Below are 18,913 nucleotides of genomic sequence, written 5' to 3'. Positions count from 1 at the left end.
GACACCCTTCTGGGGAGAAGTATGCACAATTATAAGCAGATAAGCCATCCATTAATTATAGGACTAATGCAGTTGCCTTGTAAAAATAACAATGAAAACAATATATAATTGAACTACCCCTCATTTATGCACCATGAATAATGTAAAAGAATAAGGCATACATGGGATTTCAGCATCATTACAACTACACTGACTGGGGAAACTCTGGAAAGCGCACTACCCAGAATATACCACTAGAGAGCATACGTCTACTGTTTTGTGAGTTAGTTTCAATATTCTCAAATATACTGTTAAGTGTGTGTGAAAGAGAGAGAGAGATGGGGGGGTGGGGGTAATTATGGAGACAAAGACAGAGAGGTATTTAAATAAGGCATTCTTCAGATGGAGGTCAGGTATGCACTATTTATGAGAACAGCTGTAATTATATTGCTTTATGCTGCAGCAGTTCTGCCTCCGATAAATAACAATTTAAAAACATCTCTTGAGCCCAGAATGAATGTGGCATATTCAGCTTGTCGACACATTCTCTAACATGAGTCAGATTTTTCGATTTAATAGAAGTGGCAGACGTGTTCCACATGACAGGACACAGTATACATTGTGTGAGGTTTTTAGGTCACACCCATGACAATGCCTTTCCACATTCACACAAACATGCAGGCGCAGAAGAAAAACACGACTGTCCCGGATTTGACTACTGGAATATAAAAAAGGTCATTGGGAATAAAAAGGAGATGGAATTTTTGATTTTAATGGATTTGAGAGGTAAAAGAGAGGTAAATTAAAGCTAAATCTAACTGCAGCTATAGTAACAGACACTGGCGATTAGCTTTCCTCTGTCATTAGTTTGTTACATGTCAGCCTCACATAAAATGTAATGGAACGATAAAACTCTTTCTCCTTTAAAATCCAACCTTGTTCACCCCAAAATAACTTTTTTCCCCTCAGTACCTGTGGGAAACTGTCAAGTGAGCACGTAGCCCCGGTGGTGCAACAGTGTTTCAGCACCAGCTGCACATGCTTCATACTTTCCAGGAACAAATTACTGTACGTACGTCTTATTCACACACATCACCATGTGACACTTTGGCCTTAGCCACTTTATCTGAGTTCCTGTGACTTCCCAGCTTTAGATTTTCACAGCCAACCATTCATTTCTTTGACCTCAATATCTAAAAACAATAATGCAAACTGGAAAGTCTACTAAATGAGTTAAAGAACTGCATGTCTCTTGATATGTGGTTTTTCTTCTTCTTCTTTGTATAAAGTGTGTAGGCACGTGATTGCTTGGCTGGATTTTGAGGCAGCAAAATAAGACAGAAAAAAAACTTGGAACAAACAAACTCTGCCAGATCTTTTTCTTTATGTTCAAAATGCCTTCCCTAAGAGGAAATATCATGTTTTGCTTCCATCAGAGATGACACCAGTTCATTACTTTTTAATAACACATGTTCAACTGACTGGTTGATTACAGTGTGCACATACCCCTCGTGGTACTTATATAGTGTGTATTTGAGCTGAACCTAACTTTAAACTGGTTATGCTGGTGACCTTTTGCTGGCCTCTATGCTCTCTTACAGTATAGATGTCTCTTTGTTCCAGTGCCTTGCTGCCTTTAGCAGCTTTAAACTACATATATTGTCTGTAGGATCTTTTCCTGGCTTGGTACTTGCTCAACAAGCCTCAGTATCAGAGTAGTTACCACACTGACTGTGTTGTACCCCACCAAAACCAATGCTGTTGTTCATACATCACACTGAGCGGTGAAAATTGCAGCATGTGCATTCCTCCCATCTGAATACTTCAAACCATTTGTACATGAATAGGTCCACAAAGTGTTGGTCATCATGACTACATAGTTTTGTGGGCTATGTAGGTTGAAGTAAAATTCCTTTTCCACCAAAGACATCTACAGCTGGAAATGTAATTCTCCCAACACTCAGTGACCGGGGGGGATGGGTAACCCTGGACACAAACATTAGAGCTTGACTCTCCTGATCTTTAGTGAATTGTCTCATATTTGCAGTGGTGAAATCAATTTAACTTTTACTCAAGTGTTGTACATAGGTTTGAGGTACTCATATTTTACTTGACAATCCTTTTCATGCACTAAATTCCAGAGGCAACTATTGTACTTTTTACTCCACTGTATTTATTTGACAGCTAAATAGTCTACTTACACCGCAGCCTAACATTTTGCATTCAAAACAGATGAGCATCTTATTAAGAAATGATACTGTATATGAATCTACTCACTGGTATATAAAGTAGTATTGGTTCCAACTTGGAAATAAATGCTACTTATGTAGGCATATTAATGCATATCACAAACCAAATACCAAAACTATAGCATTCACATAGGTCATCTTTCTGCATAAGTGCTTTTACTTTTGTTACTTCAAGTAGCTCCAGCTTCTGGAGGCCAATTCTTACTTTAAGTACGACTTTAAATGTAGGACTTCTACGTAAAATGCAGTGTTCTTACACTACAGTATCGCTAGTTTTTAATACTTCCAGTACAACACCAGTGTAGTGGACAGTGGTGTTCATTCAAATACACCATTAAAAAATCCTTTGCTGCTTAACTTATTTTACTTTGTTAACATGATGACACAAAATACGCTTTTCATCGCATAAACGTCAATCAAACCTAACTACTTTATATGATGTACTGGAAATTTGCCGCGGCCTTCTTTTTTCACGAAATGATAGTCGTCTTGTCCAATCGCGACTCAAGTAGAAGCTTGTCCCCGCCTGTTTTTGGCTCTTGAAAGGGCCTGGACTAATCAGCGCTCGCCTCCGTGTGTTCAGCCATTTTGTAAGAAAATCAAGCAAGTCTGCCGCCCTACCTTCGCTTCAGACCTGCAGTTTTTTTCTTGTGCAATGGACGGGTAAGTGAAAAAGAACCGACACTTAAGACTAAATTTTATCAGGGAAATCGGCCACCGAGTAATTTCTTTTCATATGTCGGTTGCTCTATCAAATATTTCGATTCCGATGGCTGTTTCACTTAACCGTTAGACCGGGAAAGTTTTGAAAGAGTTTTTTTTTTCATCAAAACATGCAACAGTTAGCAGGAGCGTAAGCTAACTAGCAGCTGCTAGCCATCGCTATTGCTAGCAAACGTTAGTTATGTGAGCGTTTGAACAGACATGCTTTTTTTCACATTGTCTGTAACCGGGACTAATGCCAAGCAAACGTTTATTTAATGAGGTTTACGATTTGACAGACCTTTACATTTCAGGAACATACTGGCCATACTCCGTCGTTTGCTAGCGCAGACAGTAGTTAACAGTGGCTAACTACCTTGGTAACGTTAACTTGGTTTCACGGGAGCTCGAGCGCTAGCTAAAGCAACGTGTCTCATTTCCGCATTCATTTGTCTGCGGAGTGCCAGGGCCATGTTGAAGATGTCTGGCCTGAACATTTCACGTTGATTCAATCAGAGACTTCTAAGTTAGCGTTACATCGGGTTATCTAAACAGGGTAGGATACACAATGGTGCGCTGTTTCAATCAAGTGTATTGTAACGTTACTCGTTTGACCACCTGAATTCGACAGTTTAAAGGACTTTCTAGGTGGTGTGAATTTTCCGTCGACTCCCTTAGCAAGACGCGTAACGTAGAATTGTTATTTGATTTATTTCATTATTAGTGTTACTTCTGTTCACGTAAATGTTCACTCTTAATGTTTTGCCAACCCACTACAGCCGCCTAGACGCTGACTTGTACCCTCTGGGATCCGGCTACGTCCCTGAAATTGAGTAAGTATTTTGTGTATTTGGCGTGCAAGTCTTGAGCTCGCATTGTTTAAGTTTCTGCGGTGTTTTTTGAATTTTAAGCTTAGTAAATGTACCCCTATTTGAGTGAGGAAGGCAGTGATTCGGGCTGAAGCGCACTAATAATCATGTTTGCAAGGGCTGTGTTTTTCTTCATTGCTTTCCAGAATGTGCTGTTATGATGAATTGCTTAACGTGATGTCGTGATAGGTTGTGGTTAAATTTCTTTGGTTTCTTTCTCTTTCACAGAGGTGTCCATGACATATCAGTTGGAACAAAGGTAAGAATTTTTAAAAATCTCCTTCTCTTTGCAGTTTGGTCCCTCTAACTGTCCCTCATGTCAGTACATGGACTATACTGTGAATGCTAAGAGAAAGATTGTATGCAGTTTTGTAAAACTTGCCACGGTTTTTGCAAAGTCAATACTATAGTTGTCCATTTGTGAGTTGTGTTGATTCTGATACCCATTCAATCATTTGTCAGTGTAAAGATCCAGTAGGTTTTGTAGTTTAAAAATAGCTCCTATTTAGTCATGTATTGCTTTATTAAACCTAGCCATTTATGCTGAGAGATCAGATTTTTCTCAGGGATTTTTATGTCTCACTGTTGCCAAATCAATTTTTAACAGATGTTTGAGAATTTTTTCGTTTCAAGTCAGAGTGGAAATAGAGTACTGTGCCGACATTGGTAACTTGAATAACATAGCCTGTCAGTTTGCAAGAGCTTCCTCTATAATTACAGAACTGCTGTCCAAAGCCATTTCTCATACATAATGAGTTTGCAGTTGGAGGCTGGCTGTACATTTAAAGATTTATGATATACAACCAAATGGTCAGCACATATAGTTTGTAGCATCTCTCTAAGACTGTGTACATGGAATATTTGATAATTCAATTACAATAGATTATCTGAGGTGGGGCTTCATGTTTTCCTGTCTTGGTTCTGTTGGGTTTTGTGGCTGTTGGGAAATGAAACTTCCTGTTGTTTATTTTGTGTGTTCCTTAATAGCCTTTTGGCCTTAGTGGAATGTAAGAAAGCAGCTGAATCCTGCCCCGGCACTTAGTATTTATACGTTCTTCTTTCACAAGTTGCTTACAAGACTACTCAACCAGCACCAGTGAAAGAAATCAGCAAAGTATTGTCTATTGTTAATGTTTTTTGCTTGAATCACCTCTCAAGATTTTTTAGTGATGAGAGAGCTGTTGCATGCTTATGTAAGTGACTCTTCTCAACATGTTTGTGTTTGCAAGTGATGTGTGCAAACTCAATGAAGCAGTAACATGTTTGTTTTTGGCAAACTGCTCGTTGTTAACTTGCCTACCCAATAAAAATGCCTACTTACATAGTAATCCTTGGTAACAGGGCCTGAGGCAGCTATGAGTAGGTGGAGTAATTGAACCCAACTTAGGGCTTTAACCATCCTCCCGCAACGGTCCTCATCCTCCTGGGCAAAGGTCTTTACATTGTTTAAACAGCCACTCTGATACACACACCCGCAACAGTGACACACCCCAGTTCCTCTATTAGTTTCAGGCCTGTTGTTTTTCATCATGTTAACAATGCACAATTTAATAGGCCCTGATCAATACTGAAGATTTGACTCCTCATGTGATTTCTTCTTTTTTTTTTTTCTTAAACCTTTCCTGTTTTCTGGATTTGATGTGCTGTGGTAATGATGATGCTGAGTTATGGAGCGCTGCCTTGCTGGAATCTGTAATTATTCCGTCTGGGCAGAGTGTCTGGCATTCCGCGGTTGCATTCCAATCTCCCCCCCTCCAGCCCCCTGATGAGGCACAGCTCCCTGCCCCCTCCCCTGGCAAAGGCTGATCAGAGTGAACAAACATGTCTGTACCTGTGCTCTTCTCCTTTGTGCTTTTCCTGAGAGATTGCCTCCCCCATTCAAAGTCCAAAATAAGGTCGCCTGCAGACGCCAACACAAGTACAAATGAATCCACTCAGATTTAGCCTCTTTATGAGATCTTTTATTTCCCACATCAAGTGCTGGATTAGAGTTCACGATATCATGTTCTTTTTCCACCTTCTTTAATACAGTGAACACCAGGTGTGATGTGTGTGGTGCAGGGAAATTACCTTCAATCCATAGTCGCATTTTGCTTTTAAAATTAAGTTCAAGGTAGGCCATTGTTATTAAGAGGAAGCTGCTCAACAGTTTCAGTATGTGAGCCAGTAATGTGTCATCATCTCCTGAAGGTTACTATTATACTGTCAGCGTCCTAAGCAAACAAAAGGATGTGAACAAGTCGATACACATTTAGTGCGTTTGTGTGGAGAAACAGGTTTGGCATTGTGTTGGATTCAGCTAACAAACAACCATTTACAGTATCTTTTTTTTTTTTTCTTCTACTGCCTTTGTAACTTATTTTTGGGCTGTCTACCACACTCCCCCCAAAATCTATACAGAGGTATATTTTTCAGTCCATTATTACACAGTCCTCTGTGTTGTATGTGACTTGATGTTCATGCTCTGCACTGTAGACTGCCTTAGCTCTGTAGTTATTATTAGAAATGGGGAAGTAGGGGGAGAGAGAGAGAAAGTGAGTCTGTCTGCCATGGAACAGTAACCATCAGTCCCCAGGAGGAAGTTTAGCAAAGCCCTGGAAGCAGGCCTGATCTTTCTGCTCTTCCTGTTTGGAGTTGGTCTGCTGACTGATAATGTGACACAGCCCGCCCACAACCATTGAGTCAGGCTGGAGCCACTTCCTTCATTTTTCATTGTGTTTAATCTACCCATGGCACATTTATCAAAACAAAAATATTCTGTTTTTTTTTTTATTTTTTTTGTTTGTTTGGGTTTTTTTCCCCATTTTTTCCCACCAACTACAACACACCACCCTCACTCATTCACTATAATCTGTATTGCTTGCTCCTTGTTGTTTTATACTCATATTTTTACTGTTAGAAGTTAGTGCTAGACACCAGTATAAGTTAACAGGCCACTCCCACTTTTTGATTGCTTCCCACCCATAGTATCATTTGATGTCCTGTTAAAAGTGTATCTCGCAGTCTTAAACTTAAGCTCAGGGATTGCTTGACATGTATGTATTCAATTTATGTTAAGATTTGAATATTGGCCAAAGTAGGAGGACCCCAATCCGGAATTGAAAGATAAGGCATAGGAATGTCACTTGTTGCTTTAAGTTCATGATCTGAGATAGCAAACCTTGTTTGTGTGGGCCTCCGAGTGAGTGTGACCCACTCAGCCAAACCATCTGGAAGTCAAAGGGTAGTTTATACTACTGCCTACAGTGTTGTGTTCTCAGAGCAACTGACTCAGTATCCCACACCGCTCCTTTACAGTCTTTGGAGGCACTACCAAACGTTCTCTCTCGTATTGCCTCATTCCTTCTAATACCAGATACCAGAATTTTAAACTTTTGATACAATCCTAAAGATGCAGTGGCACACAATTGTTATTATTAACAGCCACAGAAAGTGTCAGTGAACACATACCCACACATTCCTAATTATTCATGATATATTTTTAATAATAATTCTAACCCTGTTGTTTCATCTGTGCAGCCGTAGGTTGAAAATGTGATTGTAGATCTTTTTTTCTCCCGTCTTTAAGAGCTTCGATAATGAATGTATAATTAACAGAGATCATATCATTTCAAATGTGATATTGAAAACAATATTGAAGTATTGATTCTTTTGACAGTTCCTTAATTCCTGCCTTTGATGAATAGACTTTGCAGCCTGACTGAAAACCACCTTGCATATTTAAAAGCCAAGATTCACAAGGTGAAGAAGAATGCTAACAAACCTGTATGACTGGTTGTTGTTGAATAGCTTCGGGGCTCTTCAACTCCCAGAGTGTCCTTGGGGCTCCATATGTGTGTGTGCTGCCGTGTAACAATGCCCCTAGTCTCAACATGAACAGGACCTTCATTGTAGAGTGTTGTAGAGCTTAGGCTGCTGAGCCACTTCTTGTGACTGCTATACTTCATCTCCCACAACCACAAACACACAAACAGCCCTGAAACGGCACTTTATATCTACTAAAGAGAGAGGACAGACAAGGCTGTTTCAGCGGACAGTAAACTAGTGTGAGCTGGTAGTATCCCCATCTTGTCTTCGATCCAGAGGGCTTCGGCGTGTTATCCTTCTTCTTTATAATAATTATGAGAAGATAGCTTGTACTGACTGACAGCTGCTGTTGAGATGAGCTTTTACTACAGACTTGTTGTGCTTACAGCTGAATAGTATCTGTTCTTCCTTGAGTGTAAAACATGATAATTTGGCACATTGCCCCCAAGCAAGATTTAATGGCCCATCGTGACTGACTTTAAGGTTTTGAACTTTGCAATATGGTTAGAGAAGAGTATAAAATGAAATGGGAAGATTTGATTATAATGCAAAGTCAAATATCCCTGCTGACAAGCTGGGTCACTTAATGCCTCTGGGTGAGGAAGGTGGAGTTCTTCTCAAGCGTGTTTGCTCAATCCTCTTTTGGTTATCAGATTACTTCCTGCTTTATCACACAATGGCTCAGTAACATGAGAGCTATGCTCTCCACCTGCCATGCTGTGCCCTCATTGGTGAATTCACTGAAGTGAACCATTGTTTTCTCTCCTTCTACAGAGGGGATCCGACGAACTCTTTTCTTCCTGCATATCCAACGGGCCCTATATCATGAACTCAGGTAGGGGGGTTGCCATGGAGGGGTGAATCCTTTTTTACTGAAGTGCTTGTCGTGTCTGGTTTGTTTGTGTTGCCATGACGATCAATCCATTATTCAAGAAGAACCAGGGCCTTCTGTTCCCTCCCTGATTGTATCTGCTTCTGTTTTTTTCCCTTGCAGCCAATGGCAACGACACCAAAAAATTCAAAGGTGACGTCCGCAGTCCTGGTGTTCCGTCACGTGTGGTCCATGTGCGCAAGCTGCCCAACGACATAAATGAGGCTGAGGTTATTGGACTGGGACTGCCCTTTGGGAAGGTCACTAATCTGCTGATGCTGAAAGGGAAAAACCAGGTAAGGACTGATGTATGCTGGTCTGCTCACCAAACCTGTATGGCTTGCAGTCCTGGGTGAAATTTCTCTTGTGGCCCGGGAGGAGGGATCAGCTTTCTTAGCCCTCTGTCCTGACCTGAAAATTCTGACAATGTCCCTTTTGTGACATCCCTGTGGTTTAGTGGGTAGGATGAGAAATCTGCATGCTGATATTTTCTGGAGGAAGACATTGCCTCCCTCTTGAATGTTTTCATTATCTCCTCTTTTCTATTACCTGCAATACTGTGTTAAAACCTGTAAAGGTGTCAAAAGAGATTTCGCAAAAAATAGACAAACAGTGATGTGCAGTGAAAATGCTCATCATTACAAAGGTTTATAACCAGTAAAATTATTAGGAACACTTAATAAATACAGTCTCAGAGTGACCCTTATTATATGTGATGGGAGAAGCAAATGCAATGTTTCTCGTGACCTCACCTGCAGGCATTCTTGGAACTGAACAGCGAAGAGTGTGCACAGACGATGGTGAGCTACTACTCTTCTGTGACCCCTGTCATCAGAAACCACCCCATTTATATGCAATACTCAACCCATAAGGAACTCAAGACAGACAACTCCCCCAACCAAGTGGTAAGGGCTTGCACGCACACATGCACACACACTTGGTTTTAATGCTGACTGTAGAATTTAGGCTTAGATAACTGTTGTAGGCATTGCAATTTACTAAAAGTTGTGGTGTTGGCTAAAAGTGTAGATTTCTTCCTTCCACCAGTCTCAAATGTATTACTCTAATCTTTGTGATCCTTTTAATTTCTCAAAACAGTGCAGTGTAATGTCGTGTCTTGTAAGTTTGTTGAAGCATGCTTAGAATATGGCAGTTTCCAAACAAAGAATTGTTACCTCCGTTCATCCATTCATTTCTTACTTAATACTTTTCATGTCCGTTCTAAGAAGATCCTCTGTCATTTCTCCTTAGCGTGCCCAGGCAGCTCTGCAGGCAGTCAATGCATTGCATGGAGGTGGAATGGGAAGCATGGCCATTTCCACAGATGCAGCAAGCATCGGAGGAGGCGCTGCCCAAAGCCCTGTCCTCAGAGTCATAGTGGAGAACCTTTTCTACCCCGTCACCCTGGATGTACTACACCAGGTATATTTTGTAGTTTGGCTAAGACACTAAAGTTACCTAGCTTTTTCACAAATTTCAGTTTCAGATATGTGTACTAAAGGTTTGCCACTTGCTTTTTAATCTTTAAACAGACCTTGTACTTTGGATAGTGGCACATGGCATTTACATAATGAATACTTGTCCATAGCTCCTATCTATTACAAAAAAATGGTAAACTACATAAACAAACCATGTATGTTGGTAAAAGTAGGACTGTTGTTAAAAATATACATGCAAATATACTTCCTTTGTTTGTCTTCCAGTAGTGTGAAGTGATGAAAATTTTTGTGAGAATGTTGTCATTATAGCATCCCTAATCATGCTGTCTCCCCTCCCCAGATTTTCTCCAAGTTCGGCACAGTGCTGAAGATCATCACTTTCACTAAGAACAACCAGTTCCAGGCTCTGATCCAATATGCCGATGGCATGACAGCACAGCACGCCAAACTGGTGAGACTTGTACTACTAATGCTTTTAGTCCTGATGTTTCTGTGCTTGTTACCATAGGGAAACTGGATGCTTTGTTACCTTTGCAGTAGGATTGAGAATATGTATGGCTGATGAACCAAATTAAAGAAAAGCCGCAGCCACAGTGGAGTGTCTACACTGCCACATTTTGATCAAAAAGTGTCACACATCACATAAGTTGTCTTAACTGTAATGCTTCAAATCTCTCTCAGTCTCTGGATGGACAGAACATCTACAATGCCTGCTGTACCCTGAGAATCAGCTTCTCCAAGCTCACCAGCCTCAATGTCAAGTACAACAACGATAAGAGTAGGGATTACACCCGACCAGACCTCCCTACTGCTGATTCACAGCCCTCCATTGACCACCAGACCATGGCAGCTGCTGCATTTGGTAAGATTGGAAGAGGTTTGTGTGTATGTGGTTCTGATCATCATCTATAAATGTTAACAAGCCTAACTATACATAATCCAGTTGCCTTTTGATTCTAGGTTTTGCTTCTTTTATTTATCAGTTTGTTTTTGAGCATTTTCTTAGTTTTTAAATCCTGATTAAGTATTGATTTGATGGAGAAGTTTCTGTTCTTTTCATGTTCCAGCTGCGCCCGGCATAATCTCAGCCTCTCCCTATGGTGGAGCCCATGCCTTCCCCCCAGCCTTTGCCATCCAACAGACAGCAGGTCAGTACACAAACTGTCTCTCACCTTGCTATTCCATTTGAGATGTGTATCCCTTCTCCAAACATTTGCCTGCTACACATAATATTTAATTGGCTTTGATGCTACGATTTCATGTTTTTCCCAGTTTTCATATTCCTCTTACCAGGCCTCTTCAGTATGAGGAGAGCAATAAGCTCAAAGTAATAAATATTTTGTTTTTCTTAGGTCTGTCAGTGCCTGGCATTCCCAGTGCCCTGGCGTCCCTGGGTGTGGGCCATGGTGGCATGGCGGCTGCAGCAGCGGCCGCCAGCCGGCTCGGACTGTCAGGGCTCGCTCCCTCTGGGGGACACAATGTCTTGTTGGTCAGCAATCTGAACCCTCAGGTCAGTACTCTCACTAGGCTTAAACAGTTCCTGCTTCTATGAGTGCAGTGCTAAGAACTGTTCAAATGTTACAGTGCTATTTGTTTACACTATGGTTCATGAACCTGGATCCATTTGTTCAAGAGCTCCAGTGCTTTTCCCCCCATTTCCCATCACCCTCACGTGAGACTAGTTGGAGTACCCTTACCACTGTTTTTAATTAAAAGGGGGTCATCGAGTCAAAACCTCTTCTCTTTCAGGACCTCTCTGTGTTTGACCAAACCTGCTGCATTTCTGACCTGCCACTTTGCTCACTGTGAATTTTAAGTTTATTCAAAACACTAACTTCTTTTTTTTTTTTACTTACCATTTCATATCTTCATTTTTGTCCATTAGTTGAAATCATTCTTGAGTTGTTGGAGAGACAATATTACTTTTTTCTTTGTATTTTTTAAAGAAACACGTCTGCAATTTAGGTTTTTTTAATATATGTATACATATATATATATATATATATAGTGTGTAGAATGTATAAGTAGCCTGTTACACTCATTACATTCACTGTAGTAATGTAGTCATTGCATTAAACAGGTCAATTTTAAGATCAGCTTGGACCAGGATTATAACAATTGATATTCACACTTGACTGTTTTATTATAATGTAATTTTAGATAAACTAAAACATAGAATGTAATTCAAAAGTACATATTGTCTCTGCCTTTTTCTGTATTTCATTGTTAATCTTTTTTCTCTTCTTTTTCTCCTAGTGTTCCCATAGTGACAGTGCATTTTAATTTAGCCAGTTCTACTGTCTGAAGCACTACATTTCTTTGTGTATACTGACCTTGTTTTTTACTTCCTTTTTCTCTCTCTTCTTTCTCTGTCCCTCTCTCCCTCTTTTTTGTTTTAAAACCCCCTCACCTCAACTCTTGCCAACTGACTGCACGCCCCACGACCAATTGTTCTGACCAATTTCTGTCCTCTCCCCTCTGCCCACTCCTCTGTTACTGCTCCTTCCACCTACCCAACCCTCTTTCTCCCCCATTCATTGCCCCCAATTTGGACATCACCTGCAAATTTAAAAAAACACAACAAACACACAACATTGGCACCTCTCTGGTCCCCTGATCATCATCCCTCCATTATCTTCTTTCCTTCCTCCACCTCATCTTCGTCTGTTCTCTTCTCCCTCCTCTTTCATGCTGTTTGAATCCTCTCTTTCTCCTCTTGTCCTCTCTTCATTCTCTTCGTCCCTCATCTCCTCTCCTTCCTCCATGGTACTGTGGCCTTCCTGTGGACCTCGCTGCCTGTGGCCTGCGGACATGTCCCGACTCCACTCCACTGTCCTCCACTCCGCTCCGTCTTTTTTCCCCTCTCCCCTGTTCCCTATCCCCCTTTGGCCCCCTGCCCCGCTGCTCCCCCTGCTGTCTCTAAAGAGCGTTACGCCACACTGCCTCTTTATTCTTTTCGGTACGTTATCATCCTTTCATCTCCTTTTTTATTACTACTGTTACCTCGCAAGGTGGGCATGTCTTGTCTCATGTTGTTGGCTTTGTTTTTTTTTTAACCACTGATGTCTGGTCATCAGGCTACAGGGCTATGAAGGGTGGGGGTGTCTTTTGTTGGGGATTTTGTATGGCCTGTTGTGGTTGTTGTGAGTTTGTGTGAGGACAGTAAGGTGAGAACACCACACAAAGCTGCAGCATTTCATTTTTAACAGCAGTGGTTGGCTGTCTGTGGGGAAAAAAAACATTTGCACTTTTTCATCTTCAAAGAGCAAAGCCCCTCAATGGAAATATTGCCTTACTAAATAGAAATGTGGGAATCATTTTGTTCAGGAATCAGGCGAGAAGCTGATCTAAATTCTAAAGCATCACCCTCAGGAAAGGATAAAAGTCAACACTTTATTTGGTTCCGCACGTTCCAATTTTTAAGCCATGAAAATTCATCAAATTTCAGTTTTGTTAAGTTGATTTTTCTGTGCTTGCCTTGAGTCACTCAGCAACATAGTACATAGATGAAATGCTGCTGCTTTTTTAGTAGTTGTGAGTTGACATGTCCCTCGGATTATGTCACCATATTATTCTTTCGCAGTCTGTCTCAGTTCCTCTTAATGTGGGTATGTGCATGTTTAGTTTATTCTTGCATGTCTCTCTCATAGGCCCTCAAGTTGGTCAAGAAAATCAACCTTTTCTTCACTGTAGAGTGGTCACACTGATCAGAGATACTCATTTTACTACTCTTTGATTTTTTTTATTTTGCCTTCAAATCACTACCTCCCCCTTCTCAAGCATAACTAATTTAGCTGTCGGCATCTGTGTAATTGTTATCTAAGAGGGCTTATGCAGAATTAGTTCTAGAGATGCACAGTTAAACAGAAATTTAGCGGAATAGCCTGACAATTACTTAATAATCAGCCAGTGTTCATTTAGTAGCAGTATGAATATTAATGTCCCTGATTTGACGGTTTAAATTGTTTTTGTTGCTGTGATTGGCTGTGTGGGTCCTCTTAAGGCTGTGTTGCTCTTTGTTGCACATGTGTTGTGACACCTTCCGCTTCCTCCTTAGGTGTGTATGGCGATGTGATGAGAGTGAAGATCCTATTCAACAAAAAGGAGAATGCTCTGATCCAGATGTCTGATGGCACACAGGCTCAGCTAGGTAGCTACACTCCAGCTCTGCAAAATCACTGCTTGCCTTCTTTGATCTATAATTTTCTTTCATCTTGGTTTCGCTTCACATCATTTTACCATACATTGTTTTGAGCCTTTACCTAGTGGGCCTCAACCGAACAAACAAAACAGTTTTATTGATTTGTTTCATGTATTTTTGTTTTATGCATCAAGAAGGATAAGAATGGAAATTGATTTAAAAAAAATAAATCTATGGTCTAATCTATAAATTATGGACCTTATGTTGAATTGATGATATATATTTAAATGTTTTAAGTCCAACTATTTGAATATATAATTACATATGGAAATGTGTGAAATCAGCCATAAGTCAGTCTTGTTTGGAGTTGTATGTGTGTGGCGCTCTAGCAAGTGTTGACCATCTTATTATTCTCTCTCAGCTATGAGCCACCTGAATGGCCAGCGTCTTCATGGCAGGGACATGCGTGTGGCTTTTTCGAAACACACCACAGTTCAGCTGCCCAGAGAAGGCCACGAGGACCAGGGCCTCACAAAGGACTACAGCAACTCACCGCTGCACCGTTTCAAGAAGCCTGGCTCCAAAAATTACTCCAACATCTTCCCACCCTCTGCAACACTCCACCTCTCCAACATACCGTGAGTGCTGCTGCAAGAGCCTCATTTTTATTCCCATTTCCTCCCTAGCAGCTTTTGTGTGCTGAGCTTTTCCCTTTGTAGCCCTGACTCATTGTTGCTTTTTTTGGTGCTTGGGATGAAGTAATTGTGACATTATTTTCTAAACATGCTATACCAGAGGTGCATTGTTTAAGGATGCCAGTAAATAAATGCAAGAAATGCAAATAAAGTAAAGGGAATGTAAACCCATATAAATGCTTCATATTGATTCTTTGTTTTCCTTTCTGCTCTCAGGCCTTCTGTGGTGGAGGATGACCTCAGGAGACTTTTTGCCAGCTCAGGAGCCACAGTCAAGGCCTTCAAGTTCTTCCAGTAAGTCTCAGTCCAGTCACACTACATTTCCAGAATTGTTATGTCCTTAGTGTTGGTTGAATTCTTGTTCTTCTTCATAACACTCCACAACCTCCAGAGTTGCCATGAAGTGTTATTCATAGTCGGCTTTTTCTCAATGCTCAACAAGACAGTTTAGTCAGATTTTCAAGTACAATGTAGCAAATAGCGAGCAGCCTTCGCAAAAGAGGGCAGCATGTTGACACTTTCAGAACACGTTGTTCTCTCATGTTTTATCAGAAAGGACCGCAAGATGGCCCTGATCCAGATGGGCTCAGTCGAGGAGGCAATTGAGTCCCTCATCGAGTTCCACAACCACGATCTGGGAGAGAACCACCACCTTCGAGTGTCCTTCTCAAAGTCCACCATCTGAGTGCCTTTTCTTCCTCCCTCCAAGTCTATTGCCATTTGAATGCTACTTTAGTCAAGGTTGCCTTCAGTGGAAATGGTCACCATTACATATTTATGGCTGTGGGTCTTTGTAGAATGTTGCGCCTTTCACCCCTATTCTTAATTATTTCCTGTCATTAAAAGGTTTGGGTATAGGATTTAATCAATTCTACTTATTGATTCTGATTCTTGGTTCCAAATTTTTGTTATGAGAAAACACAAGACATTGTTTACAGCAAATGTCATTATATCCTTTTGATTTACAGTATCATAAATCGCAATTCAGCATAAAATACAAGGTGTTTTGAATTAAGATATAGAATATTTCTTTCAGTGATATTCGCACATCCAACTATCTCAGTGCAGTTGTGTTGGTAAATATGTATGACGTCATTCTTGAGAGAAGATCTCCCTCATTGCTGAGTAAGAGCAGTGTGCATGATCTTCTTTTCTCAAGACTGAAATCAAAATGTGGACATGAATTTACCCTCTTGTCATGACCAGTTTTTTTGCTGTTTTACACTTATGTGTGTGTGAGCTAGACCTGCGAACATTAGCTGATTCTGGGGCATTATGACTTTGGCCTTCATTCTTTTACCATGCTGCAGTATGTTCGACTCCTCCACTGCAGTAGTTGTTTTAGTAGTAGATCCTGCCTTTAATGAGGTAAACAATATTCACATACATTGGTAAAAGTTGAAGAAGCGACGTAGACAGTATATCAGTCAAAACAGCTCAGGAATCAGTAAGTGGAATCAGTATGTTTCTGATCAAATCTTTGGTTTTGATGGAGCTGGTTCCAGTCTGGACATGTTCTTGGTACCCAAACCTTAATGTTCATTTGTTCCATCGCAAAGTTTTAAGTGGGGTCCTGGGGAACGGGCAATATTCTACAAAGACAGATGTTTTATTGGAGGTGAAGTAAGGGCAGCTGATGAACTGTCACTTTAGACCAAATCGCTTAAAAAAAAAAAAAAAAAAAAACACCCTCCTCCACGGATGTATGCTTATGTGGATGAATCGTATCCACACCAGACACACTTCAGCATTCCTTTTACTATGATGGTCGTATGGATATATATAGATATCTGTGTGTGTGTGTGTGCCTTTTTGAAACGCCACTTTGAACCTGTTTGGCCAGTCAGAAATGGTTTGAGACAAAGGATTTTGTTTTGGCTCGCAGACCACCCAGCGATTTATTTCTCTAGTATCCATTTTTATTTTCCTTCTGTAACTGCCCATCTATGTGCTTCGGGGGATCCGTACCACTATCTAAAAGTTTTCAATAAGGACACATTTTTCTTTAAATATCTCTATCTATAGCCTTGTGCCTTACTTTGCCCCGACCAGATAGCCTAAAGCGTTACTCTGGCTTCGCTTGGGAAAGATGTGGCTCTCAAAATGCCTTTTCTCTTGTTTGTGTTTGTTTTTTGCCCCCCTCCACCCCCCAGGCCTTTTGATACTGTATGTACCAGCATTGTTAAAATGGGGGAAAAGTGGCTCATTGAATCTTTTCCTTTTAAAACAAATGTTAATCTAAGGATTTGTATGCATATATCCCCATTATATGTATGTAGAAACTATGAATGTAAGTCAGTTAGATGCCTAATATTTTTGATTGGTGGTGTAGCTCTGTTAGGTGTGTTGTGGCGGGAGTAGAGCTGCGTCCAGCCTTCCTGTCTTACAATCCCCACTCACCTCCATTTAGTCCTTTCTCAGTAGGGACAATGGTGTTTGGGGCCTCATTTAACCATATTATGTTCATCTATATGTGGACACATATATTCATTTATCGTTTCTTTTAATGTTAGCATTTACATGTGTATCATTTCTGAGCTTAACTGATACCTAAATGTAGTGGCTGGGTTTGATCATTATCACAGTGCCTTGACAGTGTTAAATCTGAGGCTGAAATACGTCTGGCCGGGTCAGTTGGCTTTGTTTACCTCTCGTTCAGGTGTTTTTATCTTACCTGCCTACAAAGATGCCTTTATCCCATTATATTCAGGTAATCCTACCTGTGAGAGGGCAGCTTGGAGGCATTTGTCAATTGAAAGTCACTACAGTCTTGGACTGTGCATAAAATCCCAGTATATATTTCTTAAATTCAGGATAACAGGATTATAGGTTGGGGGAGCCCTCACCCATTCCCTGTCTGTGTCAACTTACACCACAGTCAGGTTGTTTAGTGCACTTTTCCTCAATGATAGGTCCAAGTTGGCACCATCACGCTGAAGTCTTAAACGTTGTCACATTCCTGCGTGCCTCAAAGCACCAGTTTCCACAGCCTCGACCACTGTAGTTTTGGACCAGATGCGGATGCGCTGTGTCTCTATTTTTGTAAAAGATTATTATGCATGGTTTAAAAAAAGGCTTCATGTAGCTGCAGACGGTTATTGCTGTTAAGGACCAAAGTATCTTCTACCCCCGCTGTTTTGTAGTGTTGTGGTTTCTTAAAAGATTTTTCACATTCCTGCTATTCCACAAGTACACAAGGCTTCAAGTTCCTTTTTTTCCCCATTTCTCAGATGCCTTGGACAAAAGTCACATGTTGAAATATCTTTTGGGTTTCAGCGTATACTGTATATTGTATCCCTTTTCGTTTGACTTTACAAAGAGCCTACTTTGATAGATTGCTTTAGGATGGATACTTAATTGAACCACAGTCATAGCTGTGATGTTGACAGTGTAGAAGATTATATGCCTTTCAACTTTTGTTAAAAGCTTTTATTTTTCTCCTTTTTTTATATATATATGGGGGCGGGGTGGGGTTATTGTATGAATCGGGGTTGATGGTTGTATATATTCATGTTTTTGTACCACAAAATCATTTGGATTATATCCACTTTACGTTCAAAACATGTATATTTTGATAAAACAATACAGACCTATGAAGCTCTCTGGAGCTGTAAAAACAAGAAAAAAAAACTTTTGTAACACAAAGACATTAAACCTGAATCTGAACACAGAAGTGTCTCTGTATGTGCCCCGCCCCCCCCCTCCCCCTTTACCATTCTGTTCTTGTCTTTTGCATCTTCTGCTGCCTTCAATAAATCTTTAGTTTGTTCCTTCTTCCATCTGGCCTCATTTGGTTTCTGTCTCTTCCTCTCTGTCCTGTGGAACTGCTGCTCTGTAACGGTTAACATCTCGTAACATTTTCCACATTTCCCATCCTGTTTACTACTGGTGGGTTGTTTTGTTTTTTTTAATCTTTTACTGTGTTTCCAACTTTGTCCTCATCTCATCTGAAACTTGACTGACTGCTCATCTGGGCTCAGCTCAATCCAGCTGCAGTCCCTTGATGAAACAGCTGCAACGATGATGGCAGGGTGGAGGAGTTAATTTGACATGCAACGCTGGATACTGTTCTCAACGATCTTGAGTAATCCTCCATCCTCCTGTGTTCTGCTTCGACCTTTTCGGCAGAGTCTGTCCGACTCCGAGGAGATGAGCCCGGTT

At 40.7% G+C, this 18,913-nt stretch overlaps 1 protein-coding gene across 4 annotated transcripts; it reads left to right on the top strand.

Annotated features, from left to right (window-relative positions):
- Positions 1-2,828: 2,828 nt before the first annotated feature.
- On the top strand, positions 2,829-18,531 carry LOC121618231 (polypyrimidine tract-binding protein 1-like). 4 transcript variants are annotated; one of them, XM_041953596.1, is made up of 16 exons: positions 2,829-2,891; positions 3,710-3,763; positions 4,028-4,058; positions 8,381-8,441; positions 8,601-8,773; positions 9,236-9,382; positions 9,729-9,899; positions 10,257-10,367; positions 10,598-10,778; positions 10,984-11,064; positions 11,269-11,426; positions 12,842-12,875; positions 13,974-14,066; positions 14,479-14,695; positions 14,969-15,046; positions 15,305-18,531. In XM_041953596.1, exons 1-16 carry the CDS (start codon positions 2,884-2,886, stop codon positions 15,435-15,437), a joined length of 1,731 nt encoding a protein of 576 aa, XP_041809530.1. In that variant the 5' UTR covers positions 2,829-2,883; the 3' UTR covers positions 15,438-18,531. The 4 variants fall into 4 exon arrangements, with proteins under 4 accessions (XP_041809530.1, XP_041809529.1, XP_041809531.1 ...); XM_041953597.1 differs by lacking the exon at positions 2,829-2,891 and adding an exon at positions 3,377-3,578; XM_041953598.1 differs by lacking the exon at positions 2,829-2,891 and adding an exon at positions 3,472-3,486.
- Positions 18,532-18,913: the final 382 nt, after the last annotated feature.

Source organism: Chelmon rostratus, chromosome 15 (genome assembly GCF_017976325.1).
Source record: "Chelmon rostratus isolate fCheRos1 chromosome 15, fCheRos1.pri, whole genome shotgun sequence".
Classification (NCBI taxonomy): domain Eukaryota; kingdom Metazoa; phylum Chordata; class Actinopteri; order Chaetodontiformes; family Chaetodontidae; genus Chelmon; species Chelmon rostratus.
This window is presented reverse-complemented; position numbering and strand designations above follow the sequence as displayed.